Raw genomic sequence first — 20,667 nt, 5'->3', positions numbered from 1 at the left:
GCTGACAGTTCTTCAATAATGACCCTGCCAAATTTTCACCAGCCCTTCCTCTGTCGAGAAAATGGGGGTAAGCGAAGCGTGTCGTGTATCTGACCTTCGTCAGGGTAACAAAGTTCACATGTCACGGTAATAAAATGTAAACGTTTATTAAATGTATACATCAAGGCAAGGAGATGTACAAAGCAACGGAAGCAAAAGTTGCACGAAAAGGAAACAAAAGTAGAAGGAAAGTGAACGAATAGCAGGAAAGGGAAAGCAGTAGGTCAAGTATACACACGACAACCTTTGCGTACCCCTATTTTATTGACAGGGGAAGGGCTGGTGATTTTTTCTTCGCTCGTTATTTTTCTCTTTGTCTCGTTCTCTTTCTCCCATGCTTTCTATTTTGTTCCTGGTATGTGCCACTGAGCCTGGACCCTTTCTGCACTATCGCCAGGATCGGCCCACTTTTTAGCGTGACACCACCACCACCATTGCCGACACTTGTGAGCCTATAAAGCTTCGCTTAAAAATGGTTTCCAATATTAAAACGCCGGGTTAGCGCAGACTTACTGACCGCTCATGACAGAAGCCATTGACCGCATATTCGCGAAGGGTACTTAACTTTGAGATTGCGTATATGATTTGCGCATTTTACCGTACACAATCCGTCATCCTATCATAAGCTGCGGATCGACAGAATCCACGAAACGACGAGTCCATTGAAATGCTCGCGCGAATTGACAAAGGACCAACAGACTGCTTCTAGAGGAATTAGAATTTTATTTCCCTCATTTCTTCGTACAAAGAACGTAATAGTACATCCACGCTGCTGAGCAGACTACCAAAATGTTTATGAAGAGGGTTTTCTACAAAACAATTCGAATATCTATACTGAACTACAAGTGGCTGTCTCGCACTTTCCACGTAAACATTAATCGGTACAACACCGTAAGATGCAACACTGCCCGTGCCCGGTAAACGTGGTTTAGCACTAAATGTCGGAAGATTGAATTGTTAAACGGATCCAATTCCCGTTCAGGAAAACATGGCGTATAACGTTTAAAACTATTGCGTAACGTGTAACAGCACTACTTTCTTGAGCTTGAGCATTCTTCTGTTGTTCAAGATGAACACACATTACTTTGCTGCTTCTCGTTGCTTCAAAGTTTATCGCGGTACTCCTTGTTCAAAAGAAAAACTACAATTTCTTGATTAAAATGGTTCACCGGGAAAAGAGTACGCAAAAACTATCAGGTAGACGGGCGCAGATCAAGATCAAACTTATCACGGCAACGAAAGATATATCTACATTGACAGTTATGCAAGAACATTCTATGAACTGCACATTACTCGCAGTTTTCGCAAGAGCCACGGCAAAACGATGCAACACAGGAAAGCATGGAAATTTTAGAAAGCGGCTGAACACAGGGTGTACACACACACAAACACACACACACACACTAAGTCTTGAATAACAGAACTGAAGTTGAACGCACAGGTCCAGTGCAGTGCAGGCGGCAAACGAAAGGCGTCTACGGACTCGGCAGCAGCGCGCGGCCATACGCTACGTCATACAGCTGCAAGTAGCGCCTCACGCGAGACCAACACTCGCTGTCGAGGGCGTCGAGCTGCGGGCGCCCGTCCTCGTGCGGCTGGCACGTGACCCGCTCCTTGACGACACCAGCCAGCCGCATGAACTCGTGCAGACCTTGTATGTTCTCGAACCGCTGCCGTACCAAGTGAGCTGTCTCGACCTCGCCCATGGACAAAACTTTCGCAAGCTCTGCGATGAGTGCCGGGTGACGGGAGACTCGGTCCAAAGCCGCGGCGCTGAGCCTGTCGGGAAAAGAATTGCATTTTTTTAACTAAGTGAACAGTGAGGCTGTTTTCGCGGTGTCGCCGTATTAGCGGTACAGAAATAATTTTCCTGCCATGTAAATAACGTTATAAAAGGAGGAGGCACCTCCAGCACTTCGGATGCGAGACGCTGTGCTCTATACAAAGGCGCTTCAGCCAGCTACTCTGCCACATTTATTTATGGAGTAAGCGTACACGTAAATGCAACTAAAGCACGTGCAAGGAAAGTACGTGCGCATATTTCCTTGGTATCTATGTAATTGCATGAATTCAAAAAATCATGCATTATCATTATGACGACTGCTACCTAGTTGCACATGCGCCACGGCCATCCGATATTTTCACACAATGGCCGTGGACCGCGGTAAGTACTCCAAATTCTTTGAAAACACTTTTGAGAACTAGGTTCTGGTCGTCCAGCAGCAAGGAGTTGAGACCATAAGAACTGTGACAACTTAGGGAAGTCTGCCCTTGAACTAACACCGTATCGGCTTATTGCTCTCGCCAGCTGTGTTGGCAAGCTGCTGGAAAGAATGATCCTCACGCGGTCTTGAGGGGTTTCTTGAACATTACGATGTCTATCCAAACGCGACAAGCTTTCGACGTGGCCGTGCGTCGGACGACAACGTCATTAACCTTGTGTCTTCGATTCAACAACAGAAATCATCCAACGCCTCTCCGTAGCGTTCTGTTTAAGCGTGAGGGGCGCTTACGATAATAATTTTCTCATGAAGCTATCCTTGGCGAGCGCTCCTGTCTGCTTAAATCGGAGGCCGCTCATTTCAGCGGATTCGGAGCTGCCTGACCCAAAGGAGCTTCTTTGTATTCACCCAGGATGGTAAAACTACTGGCCATGACCACTACACCAGCCGTGGAGTTTCACAAGGTGCCGTTTTGAGCCCAGACTTGTTCAACCAAGCTCTGACTGGGCTGGCGGATTCCCTGTTAGAGTCGGTCGGTCAAATTAGGAGTAATTGCCCGCAGGTTCGCGATTACAAATGGCTGCAACGCTGACGCCTGCTTTTCTTCAGCAACAAGGCATCGACATCTTAACAGCAAAATGCGCATGCATTAGTTGCCTTCACGAGAAAATAGACCGACTGGATGCCAGGTGTCTATTAATGGGCAGCCTATTTTGTACAAGAGAACCCATCGACTTTTAGGGATCATTCTCAACCGCGACATCTCCTGGAGCCACCATGTAACTTAAGGAACAGACTGCTCTCGATCAGTCACCTTTTCAAAGCCATAGCTGGAAAAACATGGGGACCGTCGGTGTGTTCTATGCTTCAACTGTACAAAGAGCTTTTCATAAGTTTCTTGCGTTACAGCACCGGATGACAAATCTCAGAATGCCTGAGAGCGTGAAAGTCGAAGCGCTTAGAGCCTGTCTTGGTCTACCGCGATGCGCTTCAACAACCGCAACAATTGCCATCGCCAGGGAACATCCCATCCGTACGTATACCACCACTGACACCTTTAGAAATTATCTTCGACCCATTTCTTGACTCCAGTATCAACGTTTTGCTTCTCAATTTAAAGCTACGTAGACCAGATAAAACTTTTCCGGGCATTGCAGCCTCCTACCGATCCTCTCCTATCCGATTTCATGACTGCCGCAAGATCACCTTGTCCTTTGTGGTGTCCCCAGCAGCAACAAGTGCTAATTTCAACTCCAGGAGTTGGAAAATGGTCCGACTTGCCAAGTTGTGCCAAGGCGCATCTACTGCATGGTTCCTACTCCAATCGAGTTCACATTTATACAAATGTTGGGCTCTAACCAGCTCTACTGGTGCGTTAGTTGTTCCGTCGACGTCAATCTGCAAGTTCAATATCAGCCACGTCACAACATCGACAGGATCCGAACTTGCCGCCCTCCGTAGCGCAGTGCTTTATGTGCACCAACAGACATCAAATCAGTGGGCTATATTCCGTGACTCAAACGAAACCCTGCAATCACTATTATCAGCACTGCGCCGCAGCCCACGTGAACATTTAGTAGCAAGAGTTACAACTACGCTACCATCAAGCGGTGAACAGAGGCCACTACATTGTATTTTAGTGGCTGCCTTGGTATGGCAACATTACTGGCAATGGAAGTGTAGACAAAGCTGCTCGTGAGGAACATGGAGAATGCCAAAGCGCCTCGATACCATTGTCGAGAACGGATGCAGCGCAGCACCTCTGCAGTCTTTCCCATATTATTACTTCAATCAAAAAGGAATACATCGGAGTTCACTAGCCGGCGCCTGTACGCCATGGATCCACATATGCGATTGCAGCTTTTACTTGGTTTGAACCTACGGAAAGAAACTTTACTGTGCCGCCTGCGAGCAGGAGTTTCACAAACGCCTAGTCATTTCTAAATGGAATGGCGGACAGTGCCAATTGCAGACCATGTGGCGTCGAAGGAACGACCGAACTTCTGTGTGACTGTCCCACATACGAAGAGGAGTGCCCTTCGGACAGCTTTAGGGCACTTAGACGACAGGCCCGTGGTATTGTGCGCCTGCTATGTGCAAGGCCACAAAGGCCCTCCTGCGATCCTTAAAATGCACCAGCCTGTATGACCGCCTGTACTGACTCCGCGATTAACGCTTGTGTAAAAGTGCAAAATGTGAACTCCTCTCTTCCTTTTTCCCAATCCCTTTTCCCCCTTCCCCAGTGCAGAGTAGCCTACCTGGCTCAGCCTGGTTAACCTCCCTGGCTTTCCCTTATGACCTCTCTCTCTCTCTCTCGGTCATAGAAGCCGGCCAACTGTTTAAGTACTTTCATTACTGGGCAACTGGGTGATTCCACGAGAGATCAACGCGGGTCCAAAAATTCATATTTTAGATTTCATTCAATATTTTATATTTTGTGCGCATATCACTCGGTAGTATGAAAGTGAACTTGCATTCTTTAACAAACGGATACTTTAGGAGAAAAAAATATCGAAATCCCGACATGAGCCAAAGACAATTAAGAGGGAGCCATGAGGTTATCAGATCTTACGGTAGCCGGCGAAAAACAAACAGAAGTAACTGGAATCGCCGGCCGAGGCCTTCGTCCTGCACTACACATAAACAGGCTGGAAATATTAATGTGCGCCGTGCTTACCTGTCAGACCGTGCGTCATTCAGGAATCGAGATGCCCGGACCACGAAGCCAGAGTTACGACGCGCTGTGTTGCACACGTCGAACCAGTAGGCTGCCAACGCAGGGGGAATCCGCTCGCCGCCTTGTATTACGACGTTGCACAGCGAGTTGTTCTCGAAGATGTCGGCGTGTAGCCCCCGAAGGAATGCATCGAGTGGGAGTGGCTTAAATGAGAACAGGCGCAACTTTCGGATCGTCGGGCTTCGCTTGACTGCGGCACCGAGAAGTCCGATATTTTCCCCACTGTCGACTACAGACCCGACACCGAGATCAGCGATGCTTCTGTTGAGCAGCAGCGACCTTGAAACTGCCTGCCACCACTCGCCTAATCCGGGCGGAGGATCGAACGAGCTAAGCTGCAAGTGCAGCTTTCGGAGCGTCGAAGTTGTTGCTACGTAATCAGGAATAACAGAACAAATTTCGTTGTCCCAGTTGGAAATCCTGACGCTCAACTTGCTCAAGTGGGAAAAAGTCGACAGTTGCAGGAAAACTGGAAGCGCCGTTATTTTCTCATAGTCCGACACAAAAGCGTCAAGTTCGAAACACCGCTTGCAGGCGGGAAGAGTCACAGAGTTAGCATTGCAGGTTGCTTTGAAGAAAACCTTATCTTCGCAGTCGCTTCTTTCAAAAGCCTTCACGACCGGAGACAACATATCGTATTGGGATTCTGTTACAACGATCGTCACCAATCTGAGGCTGGCGTGTTTCGACAATGTAAGGAAGAACGCTCCCCAGTGCTCAGCACTCCAAATGTCGAAATCCAACGTCATATACTGGAGCGTGTCGTTCCGTGAAATGGCCTCTTGCCAGGTAATAGTGTTAGGAGGTACTGTGGTGTTTCGGAAGTCCAACAGGAATGCATTAATACAGGTCAATGTACTGTGTGATAACTCAAATCTTCGCAAAACTTTGTTTTCCGCAAGCATCTTCGCTACAAGCTCAGCGTTCTCAAAATCTAAAATGAGACTGTCGACACGCAAGCTTGACACCGACTTGTTCTTCAGCATACCTTTGAAAACCCATTTCAAATAATCTGTTCCATCGGAAGAACTCATTGCGACCACTGTTAACTCTTGCAGACTGTGGTTACTGACAAGAAATTCAACTACTAAGTCAGCATCTCCATTTAATACATCGCTGTTTATTGACAAAGCTCGCAATGTTGTGTTTCCTTTGAGCGCTGTCAACAACAGTCGCGATAGCGAGGTTTTTACGGGAGGCGCAATGGAGAAATGGAGCGCCGTCAGCGTTTTTGTTTGGAGAAGTGACAAAACGCTGTCCGGAAACGAGTAGAAGAAGAACGGGCAATTAAGTTCCTCCAGGCATTTCATAGACAAAATTACCTTCCAAACCTTTTCATGTCCAGCGCACGAGAGAGCTTCCAGGGTCAACGATTTCAAAGAAGAATTTGCAAGTCCTTCGCAAAGCACCGGGACACACACTTCTTCCGCTGGCCCTTCAGTCATACTGTACGGGACAGACATTCGCGCCACGCAGCGATGGTTATTCAAAAGCCAAAACAGGACTGTGGCGGCTTGATGCACTTGACGATGCATGCCAGACGCGTTTAACATGTGGTAAACACGTTCAAGGCCCAGCTGCCTCCCTGTTCCCGGTAACTCGCGCAACTCCAGGTCAATCCAATGGAGGAACTCGTTCCATACGGAAAGGTTCGCGACAATCTGGCACGCTCTGTCTTCAGCAGCCGTGCAGACCATGCGATAGTCGATGACCTTTCCTGAGAAAAATCCTCTGGCGCCTTCCAGATCGACAAGCAGGTTTTGGACTTGCCGAGCGCGATCAGGTACCGGAGCTGCCATTGCAGCGTTCTCGAGGTTGGCCATCTTACCTGTAGGAAAAACAAACAAACAAAAGGAGTAAAACTTTTACCGACAAGGTGCAGTTCATTCTTAATTGCGACGCTGACGCGACAGAAAGGTTAAAAGAACCTGTTGCTGGGCTGGTTCTGGTTCAGTTGGTCCTTTCCTGCCGGTTTGAACATTAGCAAACCTCAAGAAAGGATAAAAGATGGAACACACGGACCAAGCGTTAATATGCAAAATTAGGTTCTTTACTTATGCAACATAGGTAAATGAATCAAAAAGGTGCGCTGACCACAGTGCATATAAGCCGAAGCGAAAGTACCAGTCATCTGGCCATCTAGCGAGACAACCCTGTCATGCTTATAAAACTTCAGTTCAACAACGCCAGCATATCGACCACGCCGAACGCACAGCACCAACGTCCGGCCAAGAACTCGACACGGCGGCCAAATTCCATCGCAGTATCAGTCGCTATCTGCCGGCGATTCTCATCAGCACAAAGCGCCATCAGTTACGGAGCACCACGGCCGGCACTACCCAACACCACCTAGATAGCACAATTCCTGCGCACTTCGATCATAAATAACGCCGTGCCACCTGGCCCGACTGCCATGGGGATGCTCCCGCGTAAGCAACAGTGATTTTGACGTCACCGCTTTCGTCACGCCAGCCTTCGCAATGGAAATCTCGGGCCAGGTAGCATGACGTTATAGTTCGGAGTGAATAGGTCTGTGCTATCTAGGTGGTGTTGCACCACCGCAGGGGCACCGTACTAGAATGCAACGTAATCTCGCAAGCCAAGCACGCCGTGAACAAAAACGAACACAACACCCTGTTCCCCATAGAAGGCCTTGCAGAAGGTAAGCATACGCCTGACGCGCTTTGATCGCCTCGTAACCGCGGTATCCAGTTGCTCCTGTCGATCTAAACTGCGCTTTTACAAGCCAGATTCGGTGATCCGTCGATGACTCCTAGTCAATCGCGTCTGTTTCATTAGCTGATTCAGGTGTCGTATAAAGGTGGGAGTGTCACACTTTACGAGTCATGATCGGCGACCCAAAGACCTCACGAGATTATCCGGCTTATCCGACCCCATTCTGGCGCCTTATTCAAGCAAAGCCTGCGCCGGCGATGTAACGCTTAAAAAAACAGCTGCTCTCAGAGCTGCACAGGTGGCTCATGTTCGGCACACGTTCGTGCCACTTCTCCCGCGTTCGTCGTCGTCGTCGTCTGCTTCCACAGCTGGCTGCGTTGCCGCTAATCATTCCAGCGTAGAATTTCACTTCTTTTCTGTCGTCGTAATGGGGAGGCCGCGTTTACGGGGGTATGAGCTATTGCTTAACGGGGTATCAGCCATTGAATGTCTTACGTAACGGACAGATTTAATTTTGAAGAAGTTTCATGGATGAAGTTTAATGGTAAATGTTAACAAATATAACAAAACTTAATTGAGAATACACCCACATATGACACGCGCCGCCATGAAAAATGGATCATCCCTTTTTCTAGAACAAAATACGGCCATCTAATGGTCGCAAACACCTTGCCATGGCTACTACATTGTTATCTAGAAGCCGGCATTGACATCCACACCATGACACCATCGGAACTCACCTGTCTTGCGAAAACTGATTTAAATCACAGTGGTGCAGTGAAACACGTGTATTCACAAAGTAACAAAGTGTAATTACTCCCTTTAACGATGCAACCCATTGTTATTTGTTTTGTTTTTTTAAGTTCTTTGCCACCGGTCGGCCAACAAGTAAAGGGCGCAAGGGACCACTCAAGCTGCCAATAAGCAGCTCTTACCTTGGCCCGCTACAGTTCCTTGTAAATGGAGCTCAAATATAACGAAATGAAATGAAATCCATCCAGAATAGACGTCAGACTCTGGAGTTTTGCAAGACGCGTAGCGCCACCTGTCGGTGCGAAGAGGTAATAATTGAGTAGTGCAAAGTCCGACTCCCTTGCTAAGTTGCCTAAGCAGCTAGCGAGTGCGAAACAACGATTTAACTTAATTTTGGTTCATATTGCGAATGTTTTGCGCATTTAACACCCTGAATGAGAGCTATGAATTTCTCCGCTAGTCGAACGTGCCGCCGAACTGCCGTAAAGTTCTTGTTGGCTCACTCCTTTATTCTATGGCGATGGCGAGCACGACAGCAACCGCGACAGCTCCGCGCGCTACGAAGAAACGCCGTAATCGACGCTACTGTTGCGTTGTAAATTGCCATGAACGTGAAGGACTGAATAACAACGTTCAGTTTTACCGATTTCCACCGCAGTCATATGAAGGAGAAAGGCGAGAGCGCTGGATACGGGCCGTTCGCGTGTTGGGTAAGCGAATTACTCGCATTCTCCACAACACGGCCGCTCACATGAGAAAGTGTGATAATGTTCTGTTGTAATTGTGTTGCGTAGCCCTGACGGGGGACAATGGCAACCAAGCGAAAACTGAAGAATCTGCAGCCGCTCCTTCGTTGGCAACAGAATAAACAAAGTTGTGAACCATCCTGCGTATGTGCCATCGATGTTTCTACCTGTTTACACACGTCCGCCTCCACTTGACTCAGCAAGTGGAACGGAGAGATTTGGCAGGTCAGTTTAACCAAACATTTTGGTTCCTTTGTGGATTCAAAATCGTGTTCTAGGGCATTGTGGTATCGCGAGCTCATTTCTAGTTTCGGCTTTTCCGATACAACAAGCACGTTTCGCAGTGCACTGAGCCCTCTCGACAGCGTTTCTTTCTTTTCTTTTTTTGTAATCTGAGCAATAAAGTTGCTGTGGGAGCACTGGATGAGTAATTGCGAAGTAACGCACGTGTGTAGAAAAAAAAATGTCGCGTTTATTTACATTCATTTGTGCGCGTGTGTTGTTTTAAGCGTCTGCTAAATATTCAAGGGTACTGAGCGGTACTGTAGCTCCCGCGAGACAGAAAGATGCTTCGCGCAGGCACTGTAGGAAGCTTACTTTCGTTATGTTCGCAGGCTGTTTCCTGCCTTGGAAAACGTTTTCTGTTTGCTGCCTGAAAAAGGCTTTGTAAGAATTTATTCTCTGTAAATAATTACGACATTAAACATTACGATGAAATGCTTAACCCTTTGAGGGTAAAGTGACGAGAAAATCGTTTGTGTTGTAAAATACACAATGTTTATTCATGAATAAGATAAGCGCACTGACAAATGGTTGTGTGCACGTCCGAAAACCGAAACAAGTGAGAAACCTTCGTCTTATCGCCAACAAGGTGCGATAAAGCTTTTATGGTCTCCAAAAAAGGAAACGCGAAAACGGCAGCATCGTTTGTGTATATACGCGCCTGCCCGGGAACAGATGTAATCGCGCCGCAGTGAGCGATCGAACAATCGAATAACAAGCGGTCACCCTTTGAGAGATTTGAAACCAGATAGCCATCAGTTTAGCGCGTGCAACTACCGAATGCTAACACGTGTTCAAACAAATAAATCCCAAAATATCGTTCGCGACAACCTTTAGGTTTTGCCTTCGGTTGTACCCCGCGAAAGCGGACACGCACGTATCTCCATTTGCAGTAAATACAAACGGAAGACAACCGTGAAGAAAACATTCGAAGATGCGCGATAACACGCTCGAACGCCCAGGAAGCGAGAGCTGAAGCGAGAACACAACTGAAAAGGCGAAGGTCGCCAGGGCCATTCGCCCCTGAGAAAGCGAGCTTTGTACCACTGACCGTAAGCTACATAGCTAACTGACTTAATCATATATGTACTTCATCGCTTTCACATTATGTACGTACCCAAATTTAACACATTTAGACGCTAGAGAACGGACGTCGGAGTGCTTGCCTCGAACTCGACGTCGTACTATGCTCGCTGTACTTGCGAGTTGCAGCGCGCCGAAATAACACCTGAAACTTCTTTTACATTGCACACGTACTTCGCTTTGCTCCCTTTCCGAAGCGTGGATGGGCGGAAGAAGCTTTCCAGGTCCTTGATATTTAGGAAACCGTGCCTCAACACAACCGAAAGAGGGGGCTTCATTGTGGCCTACGCAGCTTCGCTTGCGGACAGCTCTCTTTGCACTACTCAGTTTGCGCCAAGGCTGCGATGGGGGCGCTGGTGGCGGGTTTTTTCGCAGCGCCGCCTGGGCAGAGTCTGAAGTCTATAAACGCGCTCGGGAAAGCGCTCGTCGTCGACGTGCCGATCTAGTGCGAAGACTTCCGAAGCCCAGGCGAAACGTCAGCAGAGAGCCGCGGACTCCGAGTTGCGGGAGCGCGATATGTTGAGGCCAAACGTCAGTGTCGTCTAGCCCTCCAGGAACCCTACGACGGCGGTGCACGCCTGGGCAACGCTAGCGCCAACTTCCCCGGTGCGACGGCCAGGTTTCAACGCGAGTTTGTCAACCGAACTTCGGAGCCAGCTTCAGTGCGTGTGACCGGTTGTGGTTCGAGCACAACGTGGTACTCGTCAGTGCAGTTCGTTCTGGGGAACACCGAAGAAACACACGACAAACTTCGCTTACCCTCATCTCCTCGACAGGGGAGGGGCTACTGATTTTTTTAATCTACATAGCTACACCAGGATGAGTTCATATGGCTGTAATTTTCTGCTCTTGGGCAGCTGTTCGTTATTGTCGGCTGGTGTATATCTCGCCATCAGGAAAACAATAAGCCCAAACACAACTGTAGTTGGTGTGTAACAACAGTTTGATGAACTGTATTATGTTGGCGAAATAAGAATCGCGAAACCAAACGGTCAAGGCATCCCGAAATCTCTCGGGTGAGTGCTTTCTTTATTTCAGCAACATATAGCTTGATCGTTGGTTGTGGAGTGATGAGGTAGAGATGTGACGGTCCGAATTTCGTTCTTCTTGTAGACTTTTTACATTTCATCAGAAATAGAGGCAGTCCCGTTATCTGACACTACCTTACGAGGTATGCCAAATGTCGCAAAGAAGTGATAGCAGCTCAAAAATGAACGTTGCTGAGGTCGTTTGGCTCACTTTTTTCACCTCCACCCACTTCGTAACGGCATCCGCCGCAACCAAAACAACGTGTCCTACAGGTCCCGCAACATCGACGTGCACAGTCTGCCGTGGCGCTGATACCGGCGTCCACTGAGGGATCGGAGCCTTGGCTAGATACCCTAGTGCGCGCTGGCACGATTCGCAATATCGCACGAACACCCGTCCATCATACTATGTGCGCAGGCTTTCATCGCAACTACTCCACCATGGCCTGCATAAGGGATACGCGAAATTCCGTAAGCAGGCTTCAGTCAGGCACACCTGGTTTCACCTAACCACGATGGCGGACCTCGGGTAATTATTTTAATTCAGGTGTCAACATGCAGGATGCTGACACCATTCTCGTTGCCTTCCCTCCCTCGCACCACCCAAGCTTTGAAAACGCGTGACTTAGGTTTAACAGTGCTACTAGCTGGAGAGAGAGAGAACAAGAGGAATTCAAGACAGGAATGTTAGCCAGTTTAAGTACCGGCTGGCTACTCTGTGCAGGTGAACCAGAATAAAACGTGAGAGAAGAAACAAACAGAAAGTAAGAAAGTGAGAAAAATTAAAACAATATCGCACAGTTCACAAACCTTTAAAGCGGCCCTGAACCACTTTTTATCGAAGTGGGGAAAGGCATTTGAAGTGGAAATAAGCTATTTCAGAAATACTTTGCTGCAAAAAGTACTTCAATGCGTTAAGCAGAAGCGGAGTTGCTACACGCTACAAATTTCAATGTTGGTCGCACAGTTCACAAACCTTTAAAGCGGCCCTGAACCACTTTTTATCGAAGTGGGGAAAGGTATTTGAAGTGGAAATAAGCTATTTCAGAAATAATTTGCTGCAAAAAGTACTTCAATGCGTTAAGCAGAAGCGGAGTTATTGGTAATCATACACGGCCTCCGCTGTGCTCCTGTTCCATATTCAACGCCTTTCACTGCGAAAGCTACGGATGCGTGGGGCAAGTCTTTTCGCCATTTCATTTTGTATTTTAACGTAGAGGCCACGTCTTCCTATTTTGGTGCCTACGACCCACTAAAAGTAAGCTAAACGCGGTTGCTTTCAGCGAGCCGCAGTGCGCTTAGCCAGTGGACTAGTGGCGGCACCCCGCGGCGGCGGCGGTGTAGCCCACCGCAGCGTCTATAGACGGTTTCAGTGCTTACAAACAAACCTCGCTTGCCGCTGATTGGTTGCCCCATCGGAACTTCCGGCAGGAGAGCTAGAAGCACTTCCGGCTATGTTGTTTGAAGGCATGCGCGCTACGTGAGGCCGGCGTGTCGATGTTTGCACTGCTTGGTGGAATCTGTGATGCGCTGATTCTACAATCGTGAATATTGTCGAGACGACGAGCGACTACTTTAAGGCGCTTAGCACCGAAGCAAAAGATCGGTATCGCCAAAAGCTAATGTTTAGTGGCAGAGAGCTGCCCGATCCGCTGGACGATGATGTCGTGCGATTTTCGTTTTCGCCGGGCTCCAAACACCTTCCCTCAGTTACAACCCCGTAGCAACAAGCGGAGCATCTTAGTGAGGACATGCAATGAACGCAGACTGTTGTCTTCAAGGCAGGTAATGGGACAGCCGAAAACTACAAAAACTTTAATGGCACTTTTTAGGGGCGAAGCTCCTTATAGCGGCACCCGTTCGTCCCCGTCGTCGTAGTAGCAGTGTGTAACCAGTAGTATGTAACCAGTCTGAGAAAAATGAGAAAAAAAGTTGCAGTGGCTTAGCTCGGCTATGCCAGGATATACGTTGCGTTAGCAAAGGTTCAGCTGATTATTCTTAGCTTTCCTGGTTGTCTCCTACGCTCAACCGCTAATTGCCAGGCAACTACTTCGGGATCCGATGAGTCAAGCTTCTCCGTTCTTCTGCGCTGTTGAGCAGCATTTGCGCTCTCTTCTCCATGGCTATACCACACTGGCAAACGCCAGTCAGAAGCGCAGCGGCTCCAGCGCAGTGTCAGACGGCGACTGCACAGCGAGCGCGCGCCGGCGCCAGTGCGTCTACCACGGCTGCGACGTCACTCCTCTGGAATGCGCAGACCGGCGGCGGTGAGTCGCGCGCGGCGGCGGCGGAGTGCGCGAGAGGTGCCGGCTCCGGTGCGCAAGCCGTGTGACATCACTGATCCTTGCGCATGCGCAGCACGGCTCTTGATGTGCCGCGCGAAACGGGCTTGGCTAGGCCAGTGTAGATAACGCTACAAAAAAATTCCTAAGTTGTGTCCGTAGCGCGGAATCGAACCAGGGACCCCTCGCTTCCGAGCGCGCGGCGTAGCCCACTACGCCACGAAGCGGACATGGACACACGCACCACGATGGCAATAAATACCCAACATTAACGAAAGGCCGCGTTTCTAGCGCGTTTCTAACGCGTTTGTGCTAGCGCGTTACGGCCCGTGTAAGAAGCTGGTGTAAGACGCTGTGGCCTCTCCGCCTTACCTTCAACGCGTTTCGAACGCGCTGCCAAAAGCGGTGGCAAGTCAAGTTCAAGTCGAGGAGCGTTTATGAATACGGGGGGTATACTCTCTCAGCAGTCATGTGATGGCGTCGGCAAACGCGGTGCACGTTCCGGCATGTGTAAATGGCTGCGTAAGACGCTGTGGCCGCTCCCCCTTACTAGAGAGTACTGCACGTTTCTAACGCGTTTGTGCTAGCGTCCCCTTAAGCGGGAGATCCGATGATTCCCTCCGGAGCTTCGCCCACTCATCATTCACCCCGTGGATATGCTATGATTTTTTTTTTCTTCTTTCTGGGGTTTTACGTGCCAAAACCAGTTCTGATTATGAGGCTCGCCGTAGTGCAGGGTTCCGGATTGATTTTGACCACCTGGGGTTCTTTAACGGGCCCTACAACACAAGCACACGGGCGTTTTTGCATTTCGCAATGGCACCTTTATTGCTGCAAGATGGAGGATGAAGTGGTAAGCTGTGCATATGCACATGCACATGTTTTCTGCGTCATATGCCTTGTTTCTGCTTTTCAATGTGCGTTCACAAATAACTGTACATTCTGAAAAGTCGTTTAGTGCAAGAAGCCTATAGGTCGACTGAAATGGGACTAACTTAAAGGCTCACGAATTTATCGCACTTATAACAAAATGAAACCTGTAGTGTTGGGCACGAGATTGCAATCCATAATTGGCCTCCGTTAATTCGTAAATACTTTTAGAATGTGGCCGAAACTTCCTACATGCATGCACAGAAATCGCTAACTTTTCTGCGATTCTGCTCTGCGATACCGATACGAATGCTCAGATGCCGCCGCGGTGGCTCAGCGGTTACGGTGCCCGGTTGCTGACCCGAAAGACGCCGTTTGGGCCACGGCTGTCGCATTTCGATCGAGGCGAAATGCTAGAGGTGCCAGTGCACGTTAAAGAACCACAGGTGGTCGAAATTATCCGGAGCCCTCCACTGCGGCGTCCGTCATAGCCTGAGTCGCTTTGGGACGTTAAACATGATAAACCAATGCGCGCATGTACCTAGGCAGTAAAGCTGCAGAAGTGCACTTGTGCCCCCAGATACGAAAAACATTAAAATAAAACGGCGGCAGCATGGCACCCGCTAAACAATAATTTTAACTCATCTTCGTAGCATGGCGATCCACGCCGAGGCAAGAAACTGGACGAGCGGGCAAACTCGGGGCGAGAGTCGAGCTGCTCTCGCGTGAGTTACACGACATACGGCCAGAACAATTGCGCAGTAGCACTTTTATTAATCAGCATTATAGCAGTCCGGCTACTCCACGTAGTAACGTACCTTGGATGAAGTGAGCAGAGCAAATCTGGGAGCTCTTGGTAGGCTCCCAGATTTGAAAAACACCGTTGAGGAGTAAACGTAATGAAAACAGTCGATGCTCCAAGAGCTACCCGCCGTCACGCAACACACTGAATGCCACAAGTCGCACTTATATTGATATACCCGAAAAATAACACAACATATGCGCAGGACGAGCGCGCGAGCGAACAAATACCAGCAAAAACGAGCAAAAGGAACGGCTACCGGAAGTTTCCTAGGGGCGCCGGATGCCGGCGCACAGCGTTGCCAGAGCGCGCTGGCGCTGGATGAAACCGTCTATATTGACCCTTTTCGCGGCGATACCGTGGGCGATGCTATGTTTGATCACGTGGTGACGCGTCCATTGCTTGCCTCAACTGCCTCCTTGTTTACAATGGAAGTGTATGACGCCGGCACGGCTTGGAAAACCTCTGTTTCCGGAGATATCGTAGTCTGTGACTAGGTGGACGACACGAAGCTTTGATCACAGCTTCAGAGAACATGCAAAAGCGCTTTCAGAGCCGATTAAGCTATGTCCTGAAGGTAAGCGAAAGCTATTTACGCAGTCATTTCCTACCAACGAAGTGAATTATTCAACAGCAACTCCAGATTCAGTTCGAAGCGGGCGGCCGGGACCGCCGCCATGTTTTACGTACACTACGTAAACACGCTAACACGGTAACGTTAACTCTGAGAAATAGCGTGCGCACGGTAAACGGTATGGCTCATTTAGCGTTCTGCGCATGCACATTTCGATCCCGCTATTCCGGTACGCCCGCTATTCCGGTAACCACGCTAAACTTAAACTGTCTACTGTCTATTGTGTGCGTCCCTTTAAGACGTTTAGTTCATTGTAAGGAAACGAAAACGTAAGGAAGACGTTAAAAGACAGCACGCCGTGTGGTGCCTCGTGCAAAACGCATTCTAGCCAAGACTTTAGCAACCATTTTGTTGTCGCTATGCGGACGCGTCTAATCGGACCTACGGACACCGGAATTGCCGAATGATCTCATCAAGTGGACGCGCTATGCGCTTGTAACTAGTGTTTCAGGTTAGTTTAGAGCAAGGGAAAGCTCATTTCTATGCATACTGGCGATCAACGAGAGAACGTAGCCATGGGGGCCGCCATCTTCTATAAAGCAATTTCTTAGCGTGCGTATTACGAACGTTAAAACTCCCCCAAAAAACGTGCGTTATGATAGCGCACACATAAACCACAAAAACCCTATAACGATCGAAGCACGCGCAGTGAGGACAACACTGTTTCTTAACGTACGTAAATGTTTTTACATCTCGCTGCAAACGCTATTCTCAAATTTTCGATTTTTTTTTTTTCTGTTGCTAACTAGTTGTGGCTGCAGAGTCTTGAGCAATTGTCACTCGGCTACCACGGCTGCGTGCGGCCGTCGCGATGTACACAAAGAGTTTAGCTTTGTTCGCGCGTAGAACGGCCCGTACCCTGCGTTCACACCTCTCTGCTTTGCAGAATCGAGATAGAAAAGTAGAAAACTTTGTTCTGCAGTCCTTTTTGTTCGTTGAAAGTCACGACGCAACGGCTGCGTCAGGGACGACGTTGCGTCACACGGCAGGGCAACGCTTGCTTCCGATTTTTGCATGGGTTGTACGTGCCTAAACAATGATTTCATTTCAACATGCGCCTGGCGAGTGGGGCGATCAGCTTTATGATACGGTCTCGCAGCGTGTATCAGAAAAAAGCTCTTGGCTTTTCTGTCAAATGCTACACGCGTAAAAGACGCACGGCTATGAACACGTGAAACAGGCGCTTTGCATTCGGTATATACGCAGCAAACCGAGAAAGGGGGTAAGGTGCCGAACTCGAATGCGCGCCTCACTGCAGCAGGTGACACCACGCTACAGTGTACTAGAAGGGGGCAGTGGGCTTACTCTCCGGCGGAGGCTATGCGATGCGGCGGCTCCACGAATGTCGCAAATATGAGCTTCTCCAATAGCCCGAGCGGCGGCGCTGGCGTCAGTTTCAATGGAGCGTGGGTGCGACGGCGCAGCTGCCCAGTGCCCGCCCAGTGCCCGATCATAATAAGTTGGAGTTGCTGAGCTGCGCTGTTTCTTTTTTTTTTTTCTTTTTTTTTTGTGGACGTCGTCGCGTGGTTTTTTTTTTTTTCATTCAGTGTTTTTTTCGCACCTAGCCTGCAAGAGATTAGTATGCCTTGCAGTAACTGAGCCATGCCGCGGCATCGACAAAATCACTGTTACGCGCCTGGGTGCCAAACAGGCCATGTTTATGTGAAGGATGGGCCGAAGTGGTCCTTGTTTGGCGTCCCGAAGGATAAAAATAGGCGGAAAGAGTGGGAAAAAAACCTCCACAGAGCTGACAAGCCCCGGGACGACACGAGCGCAGTATGCAAGCTCCATTTCGAGCCACGTTTTGTGCTCATGTCCATCGCAGTTCCTGATCACTGTGAATTGTCTTTCTTTTTATGGTCTAGTTAAGTCAGTTAGCGAAGGAAACTGCGAGGAAGGTACACTGGCCTCCTTACTGAAAGTTGACTATCTCGAAGCATCATGTGACCGAAATGAGTGCAGTCAAACTGCTGCTTGCGCTACTGCCACAGAGGCCACACAAGACGTGGTACCCCAGCATTGCACGGGCCTGCGGGTTTCAAACGACTACAACCAGCACGTGGCCAGAAGCGACTCGAGGCTCGCTTACCACATTGCGGGCTATGTTGCGCGGGAGTGTATTGTCAATTCCAGCACAAAATGCCAAGAATGCATAAAGCTGCTTACTATGACGCCACCAGGCGAAAGTTTTCTCAACTTGCCCGGCTAACAAACTTCTGTGACCGAGGAGGCCTCCTTTATCCCTCCAATCAGCTGTACGGCTTCGTGAAAAAGCTAGAGGATCTTTTTCACAGAATGCTTCTGTCAGAGTGAGCCACACTCTGACAGCGTAATGGACATGCTGGTAGTTGTTAAGAGTAAGCTTCCCCTCGAAGTCGGCTGCAATGTGCACGCTCTTAGCCTCGCAGCTAAAATAATTAGTTTTTACATTGTCACAAGTCTGGATTTTTATGTGAAAGGAATTAACTGTGACAAGGCAGGAAAGCGGCCGAGGGCCAATTAGCTGAAGTTGAGCCGTTGCACATGAGTTGAAGTGCATGAAACAATGGCTTGCTGCACTTGCAAATAAAAGCTTTGTGTCAGCAACAGCCCTGTTATCTTAATTTTGCTTACCCTTATATAGCTGTACATAAGCATAGGCCTGAACAAAAAGTGAACTAGTTTTCACTTTTTGTTCAGGCCTCCCCCCATTTCTTTGTGGAAAAATCAACCTAATTTGATTTAATAAATCTGTGCCGGCGTAAGATGCTTAACAAAAAACGCAGAAGGCTACTGTGAAGCATGGAACTAAAGTGGAACAATGACATATTTAAGCCATATATACAAATTCATTTTGGCTAAGTAAAGACACAAATCTGGTTAGCATGCCTGATTTTTTTTTTTAGCCCACCTGAGTAGTATGCGCGCACTGTTTTCTGTCTGACAAAATTTTACATTAGGTCGACACTGCATGAAACCGTATATTTGGTCACCGTCCCTTTCATTCAAAATTTTCTTTCAATTTTTTTTTACGATTGCCCGATGATTCGGAAAATTCGAAGGCCCCTTCCACATAAGCAAAATCCGTCAGCGACAACCTCTTTGCCCAAAAGATTCAAGAGTTAGGATAGGCAGCAAATTGCCCAAGAGTTGCCGTCTTCCTTTTCCACAAGGTACTATTATGGCAAATATCATGTGGCCTAAACAAATATAGTGCTTGCTAAAGATATGTAAAGACTCTCAAGTATGCCAAAATTAAAAAACAAATAAGAGTTTGAACTGCTTCGAACTGAAACCGACAGAAACGCAAGGAAAATCAAACCTTCTGCAAGCAAAGCTTCCATTGAAGTTGCCAGTGGCGCCACCTCTTGGATGCAACGCTGACTGCGTCAGAGGAGCGGCTGAGTAAGCCCACTGCCCCCTTCTAGTACACTGTAACCACGCTGCCCTGAAAACTCCAGCAAGGGAGGCCTAAACGTTTCCCCCCTTTCGTGATTCAGGTGAGCAGGCCAGTAGGCTGGGCGCACATTAGACTAATTCACTTTGCGGCATCATCAATATGCGAAATAGACATGACACCACGACAATTCGGTTATACCGTCGCGGTTTACGATTACTATGGCAGCTTAGCTCGATAGGGTGTCTCTACCTTTGCTACAAATGTATAAATATAACACTAAAGTACACAGTTCTCCACTATAACGACTGCGAAGAATGACCATTCTAATCAACAAAAAGTAACAAAATTTCTTATTACAGCAGCGCACAAAATCAAATGATTTCACTCACCGTCGAGACGACCGGCTCCCAAAAGCAACGCCGCCGCGCCTCCGTTTCGATCCCTCGCAAACGTTTACGAAGTCCACACCGTCCTACACGCCCAGCGCCGACGACAAGATAGCACAAGTTTGTATGGGTGTTCTGTGATAGCACTGCTTCGCCGCGCCGTCCAAGTCACCTTCGCTGCAAGTGGCGAGGCGAAGCGCTCAGTTACATCCGGGACTCTGGGGCAGACCGACCAGGGCGGCCAGGACCGACCGACAAGCGACAGCCTGGCGCCAAATTCCCGGGGACGCCGACATGGAGGCGCCGACAGCATAGAACCTTGTGGAGCTGACGCCGGCTGTCGTGCAGAGGGGCGTCTATGTTTTGCCATATAGAGTGGGATCTCTCTCTCTCTCTCTATCTCTCTCTCTCTCTCTCTCTCTGCCTTTCTTTTAGCAGGAGTAGTGCTCCTGTCTGGTTTCCTACGGATTTTGCGGTGTCTGCTTTGCCCATGCATTCGGGATTCGGGTGAAAGCGAAGGCGCGCCCTAATATGGCGGAGAGGCGCGGAACAAGATGGCGCCTCATAGCGGCTGTAGACGAGCGATCGCATGCTTGATATTAATTAAATTTAATGATCTGATGGTTTGTTGGATTCGTTTATTAGACGTATTTTGGTCCGTTGTGTAGATATTTTTGCGTACTAAAACGGCGCTGCAGCATGTAAAGATATTGTAGTGGATGGGTTTTGCTGATTGGTCGATTGATTG

At 48.6% G+C, this 20,667-nt stretch overlaps 1 protein-coding gene across 1 annotated transcript; it reads right to left on the bottom strand.

Annotated features, from left to right (window-relative positions):
• Positions 1 to 750: 750 nt before the first annotated feature.
• LOC125945590 (uncharacterized) lies at positions 751 to 20,006 on the bottom strand. Its single transcript, XM_049667681.1, has 3 exons — positions 19,923 to 20,006; positions 4,939 to 6,826; positions 751 to 1,818 (listed from the first exon to the last, which is right to left on the bottom strand). The coding sequence occupies exons 2-3, from the start codon at positions 6,819 to 6,821 to the stop codon at positions 1,515 to 1,517; spliced, it is 2,187 nt and encodes a 728-aa protein (XP_049523638.1). The 5' UTR covers positions 6,822 to 6,826; positions 19,923 to 20,006; the 3' UTR covers positions 751 to 1,514.
• Between the last annotated feature and the right edge of the window lie 661 nt (positions 20,007 to 20,667).

The sequence above is a fragment of the Dermacentor silvarum genome, chromosome 5 (assembly GCF_013339745.2).
Source record: "Dermacentor silvarum isolate Dsil-2018 chromosome 5, BIME_Dsil_1.4, whole genome shotgun sequence".
Lineage (NCBI taxonomy): Eukaryota > Metazoa > Arthropoda > Arachnida > Ixodida > Ixodidae > Dermacentor > Dermacentor silvarum.
Note: the sequence above shows the minus strand (reverse complement) of the source record. Positions and strands in the feature narration are given on the sequence as shown.

Excerpts from the sequence above, each read along its gene's own strand:
- LOC125945590 (XM_049667681.1), bottom strand. The coding sequence starts at position 6,821 with ATGGCCAACCTCGAGAACGCTGCAATGGCAGCTCCGGTACCTGATCGC. Across the intron at positions 1,819-4,938 it reads AATGACGCACGGTCTGACAG|GCTCAGCGCCGCGGCTTTGG; the intron begins GTAAGCACGGCG and ends TTTTCCCGACAG.